Source organism: Acipenser ruthenus, chromosome 11 (assembly GCF_902713425.1).
Source record: "Acipenser ruthenus chromosome 11, fAciRut3.2 maternal haplotype, whole genome shotgun sequence".
Taxonomy (NCBI): domain Eukaryota; kingdom Metazoa; phylum Chordata; class Actinopteri; order Acipenseriformes; family Acipenseridae; genus Acipenser; species Acipenser ruthenus.
The window spans coordinates 8760091-8773714 of record NC_081199.1 but is presented as its reverse complement, the minus strand read 5'-3'; the positions used below and the strand labels follow the sequence as shown (position 1 = coordinate 8773714).

Here is a 13624-nt window from a genome sequence, read left to right as displayed (position 1 = left end):
TGGAACAGAATATACAAGCCAAGGACTTTGTTATTAATGTTTCCTTCTCTCTTAATTATGGCAATGCTATCTTTCTAGCATACAACTATCATAGTTTTTGTTATTTGTTCGTTTTTAAAAGCTGCTTTATTGAAAGCAGTGCCATAAGTAAACTTTGCAGGCAAATGTATAGTATAGCAGACCCTGATATTGATGTGATACAGCCAAACGTCTTTGTATCAGAACTCAAGGATATCCGCTTGTATTGTACGGCACCCTATATGATATTTACACTAACTTCATTTAATGTATCTTTCTGGCACCTATATGCAAGTGTTCAATAATGCACATATGTTTTGCAATTTGCATTCAGTATTTTTAAGCTCTAAGCAAATGGACCTTATTAGGAACTGGAAAGAAGAATCAATAATAATAATAATAATAATAATAATAATAATAATAATAATAATGCAGAATCTTATACAGTTCATGCAATGCAGTTTCAGGTGAATTAATTCATTTCATTATTTTTGTTCTGATCAAACTGGGAGGTGGTCTATTCCCCAAAGGGGTCTAACTTGACACCATCAAAATCAATGGACCTGAGTCGGATTGAACCCAGGCCTCCAGAGGTGAAGAGTATGGAGAGGTTGTGAGTCGGCTACGATCACTCCTCCCAACCCTGGAACTCCACAGAAAGCAGGAGAGGCCAGCAAGTGTCACTGTGAGCAGAGTTACTGGCACCCCTGCTCCCGACACACACTCCTGTATTCCTGGAACCCACAGCTGACAGGTAAGTCTTCCACGTGTTGGACGGGGGCCAGGAATCCTTGTATAATATCCATCACAACATGGCTGTAAATATGAATGAGCCTGGGATTCGTTTTTAATTTGCACCGTGGTATTAGAAGAGCGTAATCAAGGGAAGTCATTGTGCAGAATAAAGCACAATTAGGGCTTGAGTGCTTTTAATTGTATTGTTCACCCAGCCTTATTTAAATACTGCCACCTCTTTAGAACTCTAGAATATTGAATACACCTCCAACAAATATTGTGACACGGAGTGCATGGTAGTGTGTATAGTGCTGCTCATAAGTACACAAATTACAAGGTACAGTAGCTTAAGGCTGAATATACTACTTACTAAAAACTGAAAAAGTTTATAGCTTTCATTGTTTGGTTTAATCTATAGCTCTGATATATAGTACTGTGCTACAGGGCATAGCTGCAATTGGTGTTTTCACTAAGCTAGTAACATTTTATTGTCTTGACATATAACTTGTGTATTCCATTTTTAAATACATTTTAAAAAATAGTGTTTCAATACTGAGATGGAAGCGTTAAGGTTCTTGGTCCAGAGCCCAGTTCTGAATCCAACCGAGCATTGCTGGATTGAGGTGAAGAGGATGGTGAAATTAAGTCATCAAGTACCGTATTGAGTGGTTGAATGTAATCTGTTATAAAGAGTGGTACAATATATCCGCCACACTTGCACACAAAGCTTGTCATGCTTTGGCAAGTCATCTAGCAGCTGCGATCTATCCAGAGGAGGCCATACCACATCTTAAAGTGGTTGTAGTTAACAAATAATTTAACAAATCTTACCAGGAATGCACTTTCATTCACTCTAGAGGTCTCAGGTGTGTAGTTTTGAAAGAAACACATTATAGCAGACATGTATTTTCATTTTAAAACATGGTATCTGCTACTGCACTAGGTTAAAGAAAGTTCTCAGTCTGTTTGCTTTGCCTTCTAGGAAGTCTGTTACTGCTTCTCTTTCTAGGTCATTTCGCCCCAGCAGTGTCTTTGGGGTCAAAGCATCTTACTGGCTGCAAAGCGTGTTGGTCATTAGGGAAGCAACTGGTTGGTTACTGACAGGAAAGAAGGACTTAAAGGTGCTGCAAAATGATCTGTCGATCTTGGGCAGGTGTTGTGACTCTCGGTGAAATTCCTACGCATTTTTTAGCCACATTCTTCTATAGGTTAGCCTTTTGTGCGTTATATTTGATCAAAGCCATACCTTATTTACAGTCTAATTAGTTTATATTTTAGATGATTAAAATGAGGCATTGTTTTAAATTGTCCCAGAGAATGCATTGATGAACACAAGTGCAATCTATAAGGCGGAGGTTTTGTGTCGACATCAATAAAGGCATTAGCAGTATAATAGCAGTATAACCTCATGTTGATTCCAGAGGAGTTTTAATTGCCATCAGGCTCAGTACTAGCTTTGTCACAATGCTAAATGTTTACGAGGAGGGGAAAGTGACACTGCTGAGAAGAACATTGCCATAATCAAATAAAGACAAGATCACAGTGTTTAGTGCTGTAATTAAAGCTTCTGAAAAGCAGCTCTAAGGACAGAGCCTCTGTTTTAGTAAATAGAGTGCAGTACTCTCAAGTAATGTATGTGTAATTGTGATGTTTAAATTACATTTTTTATTTGTTTTAATTTAAAATAACATTTATGAATTTCCATTAACTGCCAGTTGAGGAACAGAAAATGTACTATTTCCTTGTTATTCTATCATGACAAACCTTTGGTTCTATCATGTTTTAATGATCTTTTGAACAAAAAAAAAAAGTGCTTGAGCCAAGGAGAAAACTGTCTTATGCAGTCTAAGCAATCTGTGGTATTAAGAAAAGGGCTTTCGTTTGATGAAATAGCTTGGCAACAATCGTTTGTAAATGGAAACTCTCAATGCAAAATCACAGTAACATCGGGGACAGAAATTACAGTTGCACACCCCTAGTGGTCATTTTTCAAACCAGCTCACTTCAGCAATTCAGCTTTCCAGAATCTTCTTAGAAGCCAGACCCAGTAATTGAAAACATGTATTTATTTATATTAACAAGCATAGTAATAGTCAGTAAGCATGGTAAATCATAAAGCAGGAACACGAGCACACACATATTCTTACAGGCTAGAAGATAAATACAGTGACAATGCAAATGGTGTAAGGTCTCCCTTTAACCAGTGTTATTTCCACAGCAAGCTGTAAACATTTATGCAGCGCTTTACAAATAAAGGCCTGTAGGCGGCTGGCAAATGTAAACAAGAAGGATTGAAAATCATTTCCTCCTCGATGAGAAACCTGGTCTGCTCATTCTGCCTGTTGCCATGGAAACTCTAAGGCCCTTTGAAACCCCTGCCTGTGTTAGTCATGTCACTGAAATTCAATCAGTTATTATACACAGCAGAGTGCTTTATAAAATACAGGATGCTTTCAGTCTGCAAGGTTGCTGCAGCTGCGAGCAACAAGTTTCTCCTGAACCAACACACTAACATTGTCAGAAATGTAAAAAACACAGTCTAAGCTCAAATGAATGATGAGTACACAATTTCTAGTTATACTATCTGTTGAATCGTAGCTTGCCCTGTTGACAACGCAAAGCTAAACCCCCATGCCTGCTATGGAGTCCTATTGACAGGTGAAACCCAGCCGTCAGTCTTGGAATATCGATCTCCTGAGTAGTAATGGAGATGATGTTCTCACTATTAGCCCGAAAAACAAACCCTCCTTGTCAAGGCATTGACTCACCTTCTCTTCTATTTATAGTTCTAGAAGGGTTTTTTACAGGTGGTTTTGAGCATAAAGAATACATTCTATCAATACATAGCTATCAGAAAGAAAATGTCATTGGGACACCAAGGTCTGTGTCTATAGACACAGAACTCGTCTTATAAGCCTATCCATGCACTTATGGTATTGGAGATGTAACTTGTTAGTTCTAGTGCAATCACAGCCTGTCCAATACTTGAGATTCGCTTCTCTCTTTCCAAATAAGTGGGACTTATCAAGTACTTACACTTGCAGCTTTAATTCAATTTAATTCACAGCAACTCTGAAAACAGAATACAATAGCCATCACACAATCAGCCTGGGCCTTTATACTACATGTGTGGGTGCTCCAAAGGATATTTATTGTTCATATTTCAATGGCTAGCTTGGAGCATTGACGTCACATTCAGAGCTCCCCGCAGCAATGTTTAATACATAAAACTAAAATAATTGCTAAATCAAATTTATCATAATGAGTAAATGATTAACGGTATAAACAGAAAAGTGTTTTTTTTGTTAGGGTAACTCGGGACTGTGGTCCCTCTGTGTTTATGTCCCAATTCATTGATTGTTTTTGCGATAGCCACTTAAACTCTTTCTGTTTCTTGGTAATGTTGTATGCTAATTGTAGATATTTTCAGCATACAGCATTAAGAACCAGTGATATCAAGTAATCATTAAATTATCAAGAGACAGGCATTTGTTCAATTCTGTTTGTAAGCAATTACAGACCACGTAGAAACCATCTAGTGATAAAAATTGGACAACGCCAAGCGGGTTTTCAGTGGGTTAGCTGTGATCTAGATTTAGTTGCATACAGACATTATTATGCTAATGCTGAACTAGGTTTCTAAAATAAAAAAGGCATGGAAATGTACTGAACCCTGGACTGTGGCAAGTTGCAGGTACTCACTGATTTTAATGAGGAAGGATCGCTCTCTCTTTGTGACTCACCATTCCCTTTTAACTCGAGACCATTGAAGATCTCCCTCATTCAGGACCTGTGGTCCATTAAGGCCATTTTATCAGGGAATTCACTATAATTTCTACTTGATCGAACCTGACAAAAATCTCATTACTGACTGTCTGCACTCTACGTTCAATTCGATTGAGGATATTTTCCTCAATTGCGGATTCCTGGATTCGATTGATATCCTATTCCCACTCCCTAAATGTAAAGCGATCATGTGAAAACCATGTGCTTCACTTCATCCACAACATCCAAACAGTGATGACCACGCATTACACAGGGAGTCTGAATAGGGTATGAGTGTACCCACACAAGACAAGCCACACAACAGCAACGGATAAGATAGCCACAAATAGACACTAAAAAGGGCACCTACATTTAAAATCTTAGTTACAAACTAACTAGAATCAAACTGTAATAATGTACTTTTGAAAACCCTAATATGTCGTCCCTCAATATACCCAGCATAGCCTAAATTTGTATTACTTAGAAATTCAATTTTCACCATCTGCTGAATTGAAATACTGTGCCTGTCTCCTCAACCAGAAAACCTTGCAGCAAGTGGGGGATTGATTACATCTCTCTATACTGCTAATGCCTTTATTGATGTCAGCAGACCTGCCCTGTAATGCAGAGTCCACTGAATAATTGAAAAGGCTAACCTACTGGGAGGGACCAATCAAATAGCTGTTTGCAAGCCTGCCTGAAACTGTGTTACAGCTGAAATGAATGCACCCAGGCATAGACTGGCTAGCAATGCCACACCCTTTTAAAAATAGGATAAAGCTATAAGTTCCATTTATCACAACACGATTGCTTAAGAATTGACCACTTTTTTATTTTTAATTCATATTGAATTAATATGACGGAAACATCAATACGATTCTAATTTGATTGACCAACCCGGTAACAATGTTGTAGCTCACTGAATTCATGCTTGGTTTTGGAGTATAAATAGCACATATTAACACTACTTAATTAATGCATGGTCAACATGCCTTGACCACATGATTTCCATTCACTTATTTCACAATCATGTTTTCAAAATGAATGTGCACTATATAGGTAGTGTGAATATTTTATCCAGTGTAAATGTTTTCAGAACATCCATTTCCTACTAAAGTGGTCACAGTCTGCAGTATCAGCAGTTCCCATATAGTGTCCAACAGCACTTCAAAATCTCAAACGTGGTAAAGAGCAATAGCTATAATCTGCAAGGTAAGTACTGCAGCTTTAAACAAAGATGCTGACTATTATAGTTCACTGATCATTTTAAAATGCAGTCCAAATAGTTGCTGAGACACCATAGGTGTCTTAGAATTCTTGGAACAGGTGCTGCATAATGCTACTGTACCATCAGGTTTGCCAATGTTATCCTTAGTGTGACACCTAGTGAAAATACTGGGAACTGCAGACCACTGAAAATACCCAAAGGAATCGCTATGAGCCAGGGGTGGCAAATTCCAGTCCTTGAGGGCTGCAGGGTCTTCTGGTTTTCATTCCAACTTAAGCTTGCAATTAACTTAATTGATTTAATTATTTGTTCAATTTGACCTATTTTATATTTTTCCAAGGCCTTTTACAGTTGATTATTTCAAAATTGTACTTGATTCAAGGTACACTCCCTATAAAACATTTTGAGGCCTGGAAAGAGGTGTTCAGTTCATCAAATAATTAGCCCAATTAAGTAACTGAGAGCTTGGGTGGAATGAAAGCCAGAAGACAATGCAGTCCTCCAGGAAAGGAGTTTGACACCCCTGCTATAAGCTATGGTTCCTTTTCATTATGCACATACATGCCTTGATTTATTTGCATTTATAAGGTGTGCCACTGTGTACATCCATCTGTTACTTTGGTTTCAGGTGGTGGTGTGCTATTTCCTCCTGCCCTGAAGTGCAGCTCCCTTGAGTAGTGAATGTGCAGGGAAAGACACTGTAGGGGCCAGTCTGTATCCCCCTGCTGCTGCAGGAGTCCTTTTCTCCCAGCGTTCAGCTGGGGATCCTGCAGAGGTGCTCATTTTTATAGTGCCTTCATTTTCCCAACTGATGATGGATGAGTTGGAGTCTCTATGGACACAAAGTCAATGACTACATTAGAAGATTCAATGGCAGGTTCAGCTCCAATGGGCAATTTTCACAATGTCCTTGAAGTGAAAATAAAACTGCCACAAAACAATGGAAAAGCAACCAAGAACGATTAATTAAAGGGCACTAAATTCCATGTCTTACAAGTTTGTAAAAGTACGCATGAGTGAACAACTATGATATATTGGGGCGATTGAGATAACTGAATCGTACCAGTTAGGCACATTATTAGTCTTTAAATTAACCTTCAGAATTCATTGTTACTAATTCACAAAAAAAGGCTACTAACTGAATAAGTACAAATCTAAACCCATTTGCAGAATATTATCTATATAATTGACATGTGGGTATTGGAAAAGTATCTTCCCTACTACAAACATGACATGAGTCCTTTAAAAATGAGTGAAACATGAGTCCTTTTTATATGGTTACATTATATGAGAATATTGCACAGAAACAATGGTCACAAAAATAAACAACAGTTCAAAACCTTACTTTGTGCTGCGCTCTGTATTCTCCAGATTGTCTTGCTTCTGGCTGGCACTTGAATGTGACCAGAGTTGTTTCTGGGGAATTAGCTGCAGGATCACAAAAAGCAAGGAAGATCAGCTACAGTATATTAAAATGTAACACTCTGAATTCCCAAAGCTCCAGCTATACAGAAAACTATTAAAGACTGGCTATATGAACTGAACCAGAAATGAGCAGAAATTCCAGCCAGTTCATTCCAGCTAACTATTATATGGTTAGGAGGTACTAAGTCATTTTGAATCAAATCGCTAATCAAAAGTTTGATTCATTTAATGAATTACATTTTATTTTAGTTCACAGTAATTACAATCCAATTCCCCTCCGACTGCTATTAAATGAACCAGCCCCTAGCTGAGGCTTGCACATTCACAATCAGACTACAGTATATTGTTATCTACCAACTGGATGTCAGAAAGGAATGAAATCTGCACAACAGGAATGATTACACCTTTTGATTGAAGGCAGTTTCAACTGAATCCATTAATGTTGTTATGGTTGTTTCATTTGAAGAAAATCTCATTTTTTTCTATTATGTTTCCAATCATTCCGAGTTGCTCTTTCTCTGTCACTATGTTATAAGGTACTTTCACCTGACTTCAGAAGCTGCTCTTCGGTTCTAGCTGGCTGCTATAGATATATGTAACATAGCTAGATCAGTCAAAAAGTCTTTATAGAAGTAAGAGCCACTGCCGGCTAGTGATCTGCCCCTCGGATCAGGTTTCCTTTTGTTTTTAAGGCAATACACTGCTGTGTACGACATTGTGCTGACACATACTAATATAAAAACAGTTTGATCTAGCCTACATTACACATGTCTACACATGAAGAGCAGTGCCTCAACTCACAGACCTTAGCATAGAAAAATCAGTATTTAAGTAATTGCAGAATGGTAAGGGAACAATATAAAACTAAGAAACTGTAATCAGAAGATACTTTCTCTTTAATATTTCATTTTTAATAAGCGTTCTTAATTTTGTGTCATTCGCCTGCCCCTGGAAAGCAGCTGTCCAGCACAGAAAGCATGAGGGCAAACATGTTCAACTGCTCACACAAAGCTACCATAACTGCTAACTGACCTGGTACTCCCTGTGCGGTGTACTCTCTCTCAGCTTGCTTAGGCTGTTTCGAAGCCTGGAGTTATCCTCCTCCAGAACACTGATGCGGAGAGAGTTAGCCTGCAGCTGCTTCTGCATGTCTGTGACGACATCGCCTGTACCTGCCAATGCAATATGAAAGTGAAGCAATAGTTACAGTCAGTTACTGCTAATACAAATATACTTGGCCCACTGTAGCACATAACTACAGATTTGTTTTCCCTTTATGACATCAATGGATTTTTTTTTTAAATGTGTGCCTAAAAAAAGCCAAGTAAACTAACAGTTAAATAGTTCCTACTTACAAGCAAAGCTGTTTCTTCCTAGTTTTATAATACTGATGTTGTTTATCCAAACTGTGCACTTGTGTTGAAAGTTTCACAGTTTATGAGCTAGGCTTACTAAAAATGAGAAAACTATAGCAATCTTGGGTGAACAGACTGTACTGCAGACAGTGATCACTTTTCCCTCACATTCAAACACCTTGCAGACCTGTCACTTCAAATGAGTGTTGGCTGTCCCTAGTGGTCCTGCCCCTCAATGCCTGTGTCTAGCCCTGCCAGGCAGTAGTGTTTGAGGATGTTTGTCTTACTCTCGAGTGGACACTGGGATGTATCGCAGAGGTCTGGGAAGGACACCAGCAGCTTCTCCCTTTCCTTCTGCTCCTGGACCTGTCCCTCCAGCTGGAAGATGCTCCTCTGCAGCTCAATCACAGACTGCTCCAGCCTCTGCTTCTCCTGCTGCAGCTCTTCTGTCAAGACCTGGGACAGAGCGAAACAGCTTAACTCAGCTCTGTCCTAGGCAGTTACATCATGGCTCTCATTAGCATAACCTTGCAAACCTTATCATAATTCTGTACAATGTTCAATTTGTCAGACTTTACTAACATCTGCAGTTCGTTTAACCTGTCACTACCACACTGTAAATTGACTCCCTGTGCAACAAGTATTAGGATCCCACCTGAAACATGAAACTCCTGCTGCACGTGGATTATAAAATGTGTCTAACATCTGGTGCACAGGGAGTGTCCAGCTGTTGATACTTTGCTATCAGTCTATAGGTTGCTGTTTTTGTCACATGTGAGGTGTGCTGCTGCTTGACATAAACTGTGGAGCAGAGTGAAAGTGCCGGGTGCCCCACTGTACTGACCTGCTGCTGTGCGAGCTGGCTCTGCAGCACCGCCCTCTCTTCACTAAGCTGGCTGAGGTGCTCCTCCTGGTCCCCCAGGCTGCTCTTGAGCTCCTCACACTCCTGATCCAGAGCATCCACTCGCTGCAGCAGGGCCCTCTGCTTGAGCTGCAGGGACTGAGCAAGAGGGGAGACACAGGACTGCAATCACTAAACACTGGAGCAGTGCGGCACTCCCTAAAATGATCAGTGTGATACTGGCAAAGGCTGCTTTGTCTGAGATCATTTGATAAGCAAGGTTACCTCCTGCTGCCTGCACATGCTGTGGAACTTGGCCTTCTCTTTGTCCAGCTCTGTGATGGTGCTGGAGAGCTGTGCGGAGCTGCTGTCCAGCTGAGTGCGGAGCCCTCGGACTCTCTCTTCCAGGACCAGCACTACACCCTTATCCACCAGCTGAGTCCTCATCTCCTCCAGCAGCGCCTCCTGCTTCCGCTCTGAGCAAAACGCACAGAGGTTTGGTGCATGTGACGTCACAGTTACAAGTAAGAACACATGGTTCGGACATCTGAACTGCCTGATCCAGTTTTTACAGGTTAATGAACAAAATAGGAAACTTGCTTTTAGTATGGAATTATAGTGCATCCTACAGTTTGCAGATCAATAGGATTTATGGATATCCAGATAGATTGTGGCTGAATTTAACATGGTTTGATGTTCTACAATTTAAAAGGATGTCTTGTTCAACTTCTACTTATTGTATGCAAGTACAACTAAAATATCACTTGAAGGGTGTAAATACAACAGAGTTACTGTATTTCCAGTGAAATGAGGTCATGACATCCAATGGGTGCAGCTGTAGTGGTATTTTTGCATGAGTCTTGGCCAAGCAGACCAACGGGTTTGTTCAATTCATTTTATAAATGCACACAATCTAAGTACGTGTTTTTACATCAAATATGTCTCTTACCAAGATCATCGATACTGGCCTGCTGCGACGTTAGCTCTTCCTTCAGTCTGGAGTTTCTCTCCTCCAGAAACAAGGTACCTGAAACCAAAAGTCAAGTTAATAATACAAAGCGAGACGTTTGACCTGATAACAAGGGAAAAGGTTTTTTTTAGTTGGTTGACACATGAAAAAAAAAGATTGCCATGCTTAAATGAAATTGCTTCTAAAGGAGGCTGTGTGGTCCAGTGGTTAAAGAAAAGGGCTTGTAACCAGGAGGTCCCCGGTTCAAATCCCACCTCAACCACTGACTCATTGTGTGACCCCGAGCAAGTCACTTAACCTCCTTGTGCTCCGTCTTTCAGGTGAGATGTAGTTGTAAATGACTCTGCAGCTGTTGCATAGTTCACACACCCTAGTCTCTGTAAGTCGCCTTGGATAAAGGCGTCTGCTAAATAAACAAATAATAATAATAATAATTGAAGGAAAGACAAAAGATCCCTAATCTGTCCCCCTGGTCCCTCTTACCTTTCCTCAGCTCCTCTCGTTCCCCCTCCAGTTTTTTCACAGCCCATTCATTCTTCATGCTCATCTCCTCCATCCTGCTCTGAAACTCCTGAATCCTTATCTGATGCTCCCCCTTTTCCTTGTGCAGGATCCCCTTGAAGCACTCCACGCTTTGCTTCAGCTCAGCCTGCTTCTTCTCCGAGGCTGCCAGGCTCTCCTTCAAAGGACTGACCAGGTTAAGGAGGTCGCCGAAGTGTTTATTGATGCGTGCCAAGTCCTTGCTCTGCTCGGATGCCCAGTACGCCATATCTGTAGAGGAGAGCGGCTTCTCTCCCAGTGTCCCCTGCACTGCCTCCCTGAAGCGACACAGGGAGGAGGGCAGATTCTGGCTCTGGCAGATGTTGATGATGGTATTGCTGACCTCCTTCAGGCTGGCCTGTGAGCGGGCACAGGCATCGCAGGGCACCAGTGATGACTCCAGAGTCTGGCAGCCAACAGTGCGAGAGTCTCTAGCGCAGGAATCTGGTACCGGGGTGCTGGTCTGGTCCTTAGCTCTGATTAAAGAGGCGGTAGAGCTATTTGCCTTGTCCCTCAAAGACTCCTGCTCGGCAGCCTTCATTTGAAGTTTAGATGCCTCTTTATCTGCAGATTTTCTCTGGACATAAAAGATTATGTTATTTTATTATATGTCACTGATTTTTTGTTTATAACAGCTTTGAGGTGTAATAACCAAGGCTATAACCCATTTTTTACCTCTTATTACAATTCAACATTCTGACATTGTCACATTTTGCTCAAGCCTCACACTAGTACGGATGGGTTCCTAATACCTGTTACACAGGAAGTGAATTTACAGTGTGGGTGCAGGGTAAACTGGCTAAAGTTAAAGTGAAAATAAAGCCTGGAAAACTAAACAGCAAGGATTATGTGAGAAGGTTAGGACCTCAGTGAAAAATGTAGACCATATTGACAAGTACTGTATCTACCCCCACCTCTCTGAGCGTGTGCTGGTACAAGTTTCCCACTTTGAGAAGGCTGTTCCAGTACCTCTTCACTACCAGTCCTATGGACATGGAGGGCCCAATAACCCTGGACTGGGAGGATCCTTTCGCTTCTGCTAGCAGGACGTCAGTGTAGCGTGTAAAGGACTGCAGCAGCAACAGGAGCCTGCAGGGAACCAAAACAACCCCAATCCATTCAGGACACAGGAACAATACTACAAGCAGTGACACAATAATAACCAAGGTACAGGAGGCAAGTAACAAAAAAGATTCAGAAAATCTGTCACCTGATAACACTGACAGTAATGCTGTGCCATCAAAGATAGCTGACATTTTCTGGTAAGTTATTATTATTATTTATTATTATTTGTTTATTTAGCAGACGCCTTTATCCAAGGCGACTTACAGAGACTCGGGTGTGTGAACTATGCATCAGCTGCAGAGTCACTTACAATTACGTCTCACCCCAAAGACGGAGCACAAGGAGGTTAAGTGACTTGCTCAGGGTCACACAATGAGTCAGTGGCTGAGGTAGAATTTGAACCGGGGACGTTATTTTGTTAATGCTTCTTAGTAGGTAGTCTATCCGGAGAGTTTAAGGGGATCCAGCAGTCAAAGTGGATGGTCTCTAAAGGAAAGGGTTTGGGCACATTAGTGTGGTGATACCTGCACTGTGGAGAGAGGACTTTGATTACTGACAGCATCTTCAATCCAGCAACACCACATCACATCTGACTATTTTACCTGTCCACGACCAGCTCTAACAACGCAATATGGGAATGCTGGCTGAACTCCTCATCACCCTCCACGAAGTCATAGTGCTCCAGCAGCGTCACCAGGTCCAGATCACAGGACACCTTGTCAGGAAACTTCCAGGAGGGGAACCGAGCCGGGCCCGCTCTGGACATCACGTCCAGGATGGTGCCCTGGAGGTCAGTCACATCCTTCCGCAGGCTGTCCACACAGTCCTGTCTGCCCAGCAGGTGGGTCATCTCTCAAAATCCTTCTCTGTAGACCAGTGCTGATTCATATAACTGAGATGAACATTAACCAGACATCATTCAGGCCTAGCCTTTTTTTTGTTTGTTTTGTTTTTAACTATTTCATGATTATGTCATGTACAGGCTAAATAAATTGTTTCTCCATGACAGCTGTGTTGGAAACTCCCAACAGGCAATCTATAGAGAGGTGAGAGATTTCTGTATTAACACTCCTGAAGCAATTTCAGTTTAAATCCAATCTATCAGGAATATGACTGCTCACATTCATGGTTGAAGTACTAATGCTAATACACACATTTTATCTTGAATTTAATTATATTCTATAAGACTGGCTCAAAGTATTGGCTATGAAACACACTAATATGTACTTTTTTAGAAAATCATTTGATTAATTTGAATATATATATTATACCTTGTCAATAATTCTGGGTGCTGTATCGGCACAATATCTTTTTGGAACCGCGTCGACATTAGTAAAGTATAATAATTACTAATTGATGAATAAATAGCGAAATAAAAATCAAAGCTACTTGGAGCTTACTATACCGAGGGAGTTGAAAGTGAATTTAGTAATGCTGGGATTACAGAATCGCTATTGTTGCACTCACTGACACCCGTGTCCTCTCGTAAAGCTAATTCAACTGTAACTGACTGCGTGTTACAATTCCTAATCGATGTTTTTACTTGGTATTCATGTTTGCAATTTCTTACCCCTCAGCTCTTCACAGATGACTTACTTTCCTCGTTTACACGTTGGTTTCTATGGGAACCACGTACAGAGGTCGTCGCCACGCAGATACCGAACAGTCCCTTTTCGATAACG

General features: G+C 40.8%; 1 protein-coding gene across 3 annotated transcripts; it reads right to left on the bottom strand.

Moving 5' to 3' along the window:
- Positions 1-2587: 2587 nt before the first annotated feature.
- LOC117426481 (coiled-coil domain-containing protein 157-like) lies at positions 2588-13606 on the bottom strand. 3 transcript variants are annotated; one of them, XM_059033280.1, is made up of 11 exons: positions 13513-13606; positions 12545-12978; positions 11792-11966; positions 10821-11454; positions 10317-10394; positions 9653-9843; positions 9371-9526; positions 8814-8982; positions 8204-8343; positions 7092-7174; positions 2588-6578 (listed from the first exon to the last, which is right to left on the bottom strand). In XM_059033280.1, the coding sequence occupies exons 2-11, from the start codon at positions 12790-12792 to the stop codon at positions 6386-6388; spliced, it is 2067 nt and encodes a 688-aa protein (XP_058889263.1). In that variant the 5' UTR covers positions 12793-12978; positions 13513-13606; the 3' UTR covers positions 2588-6385. The 3 variants fall into 3 exon arrangements, with proteins under 3 accessions (XP_058889263.1, XP_058889264.1, XP_033899967.1); XM_059033281.1 differs by having other exon boundaries at positions 12545-12834; XM_034044076.2 differs by lacking the exons at positions 2588-6578; positions 7092-7174; positions 8204-8343; ... (4 more) ...; positions 10821-11454; positions 11792-11966 and having other exon boundaries at positions 12541-12978.
- Between the last annotated feature and the right edge of the window lie 18 nt (positions 13607-13624).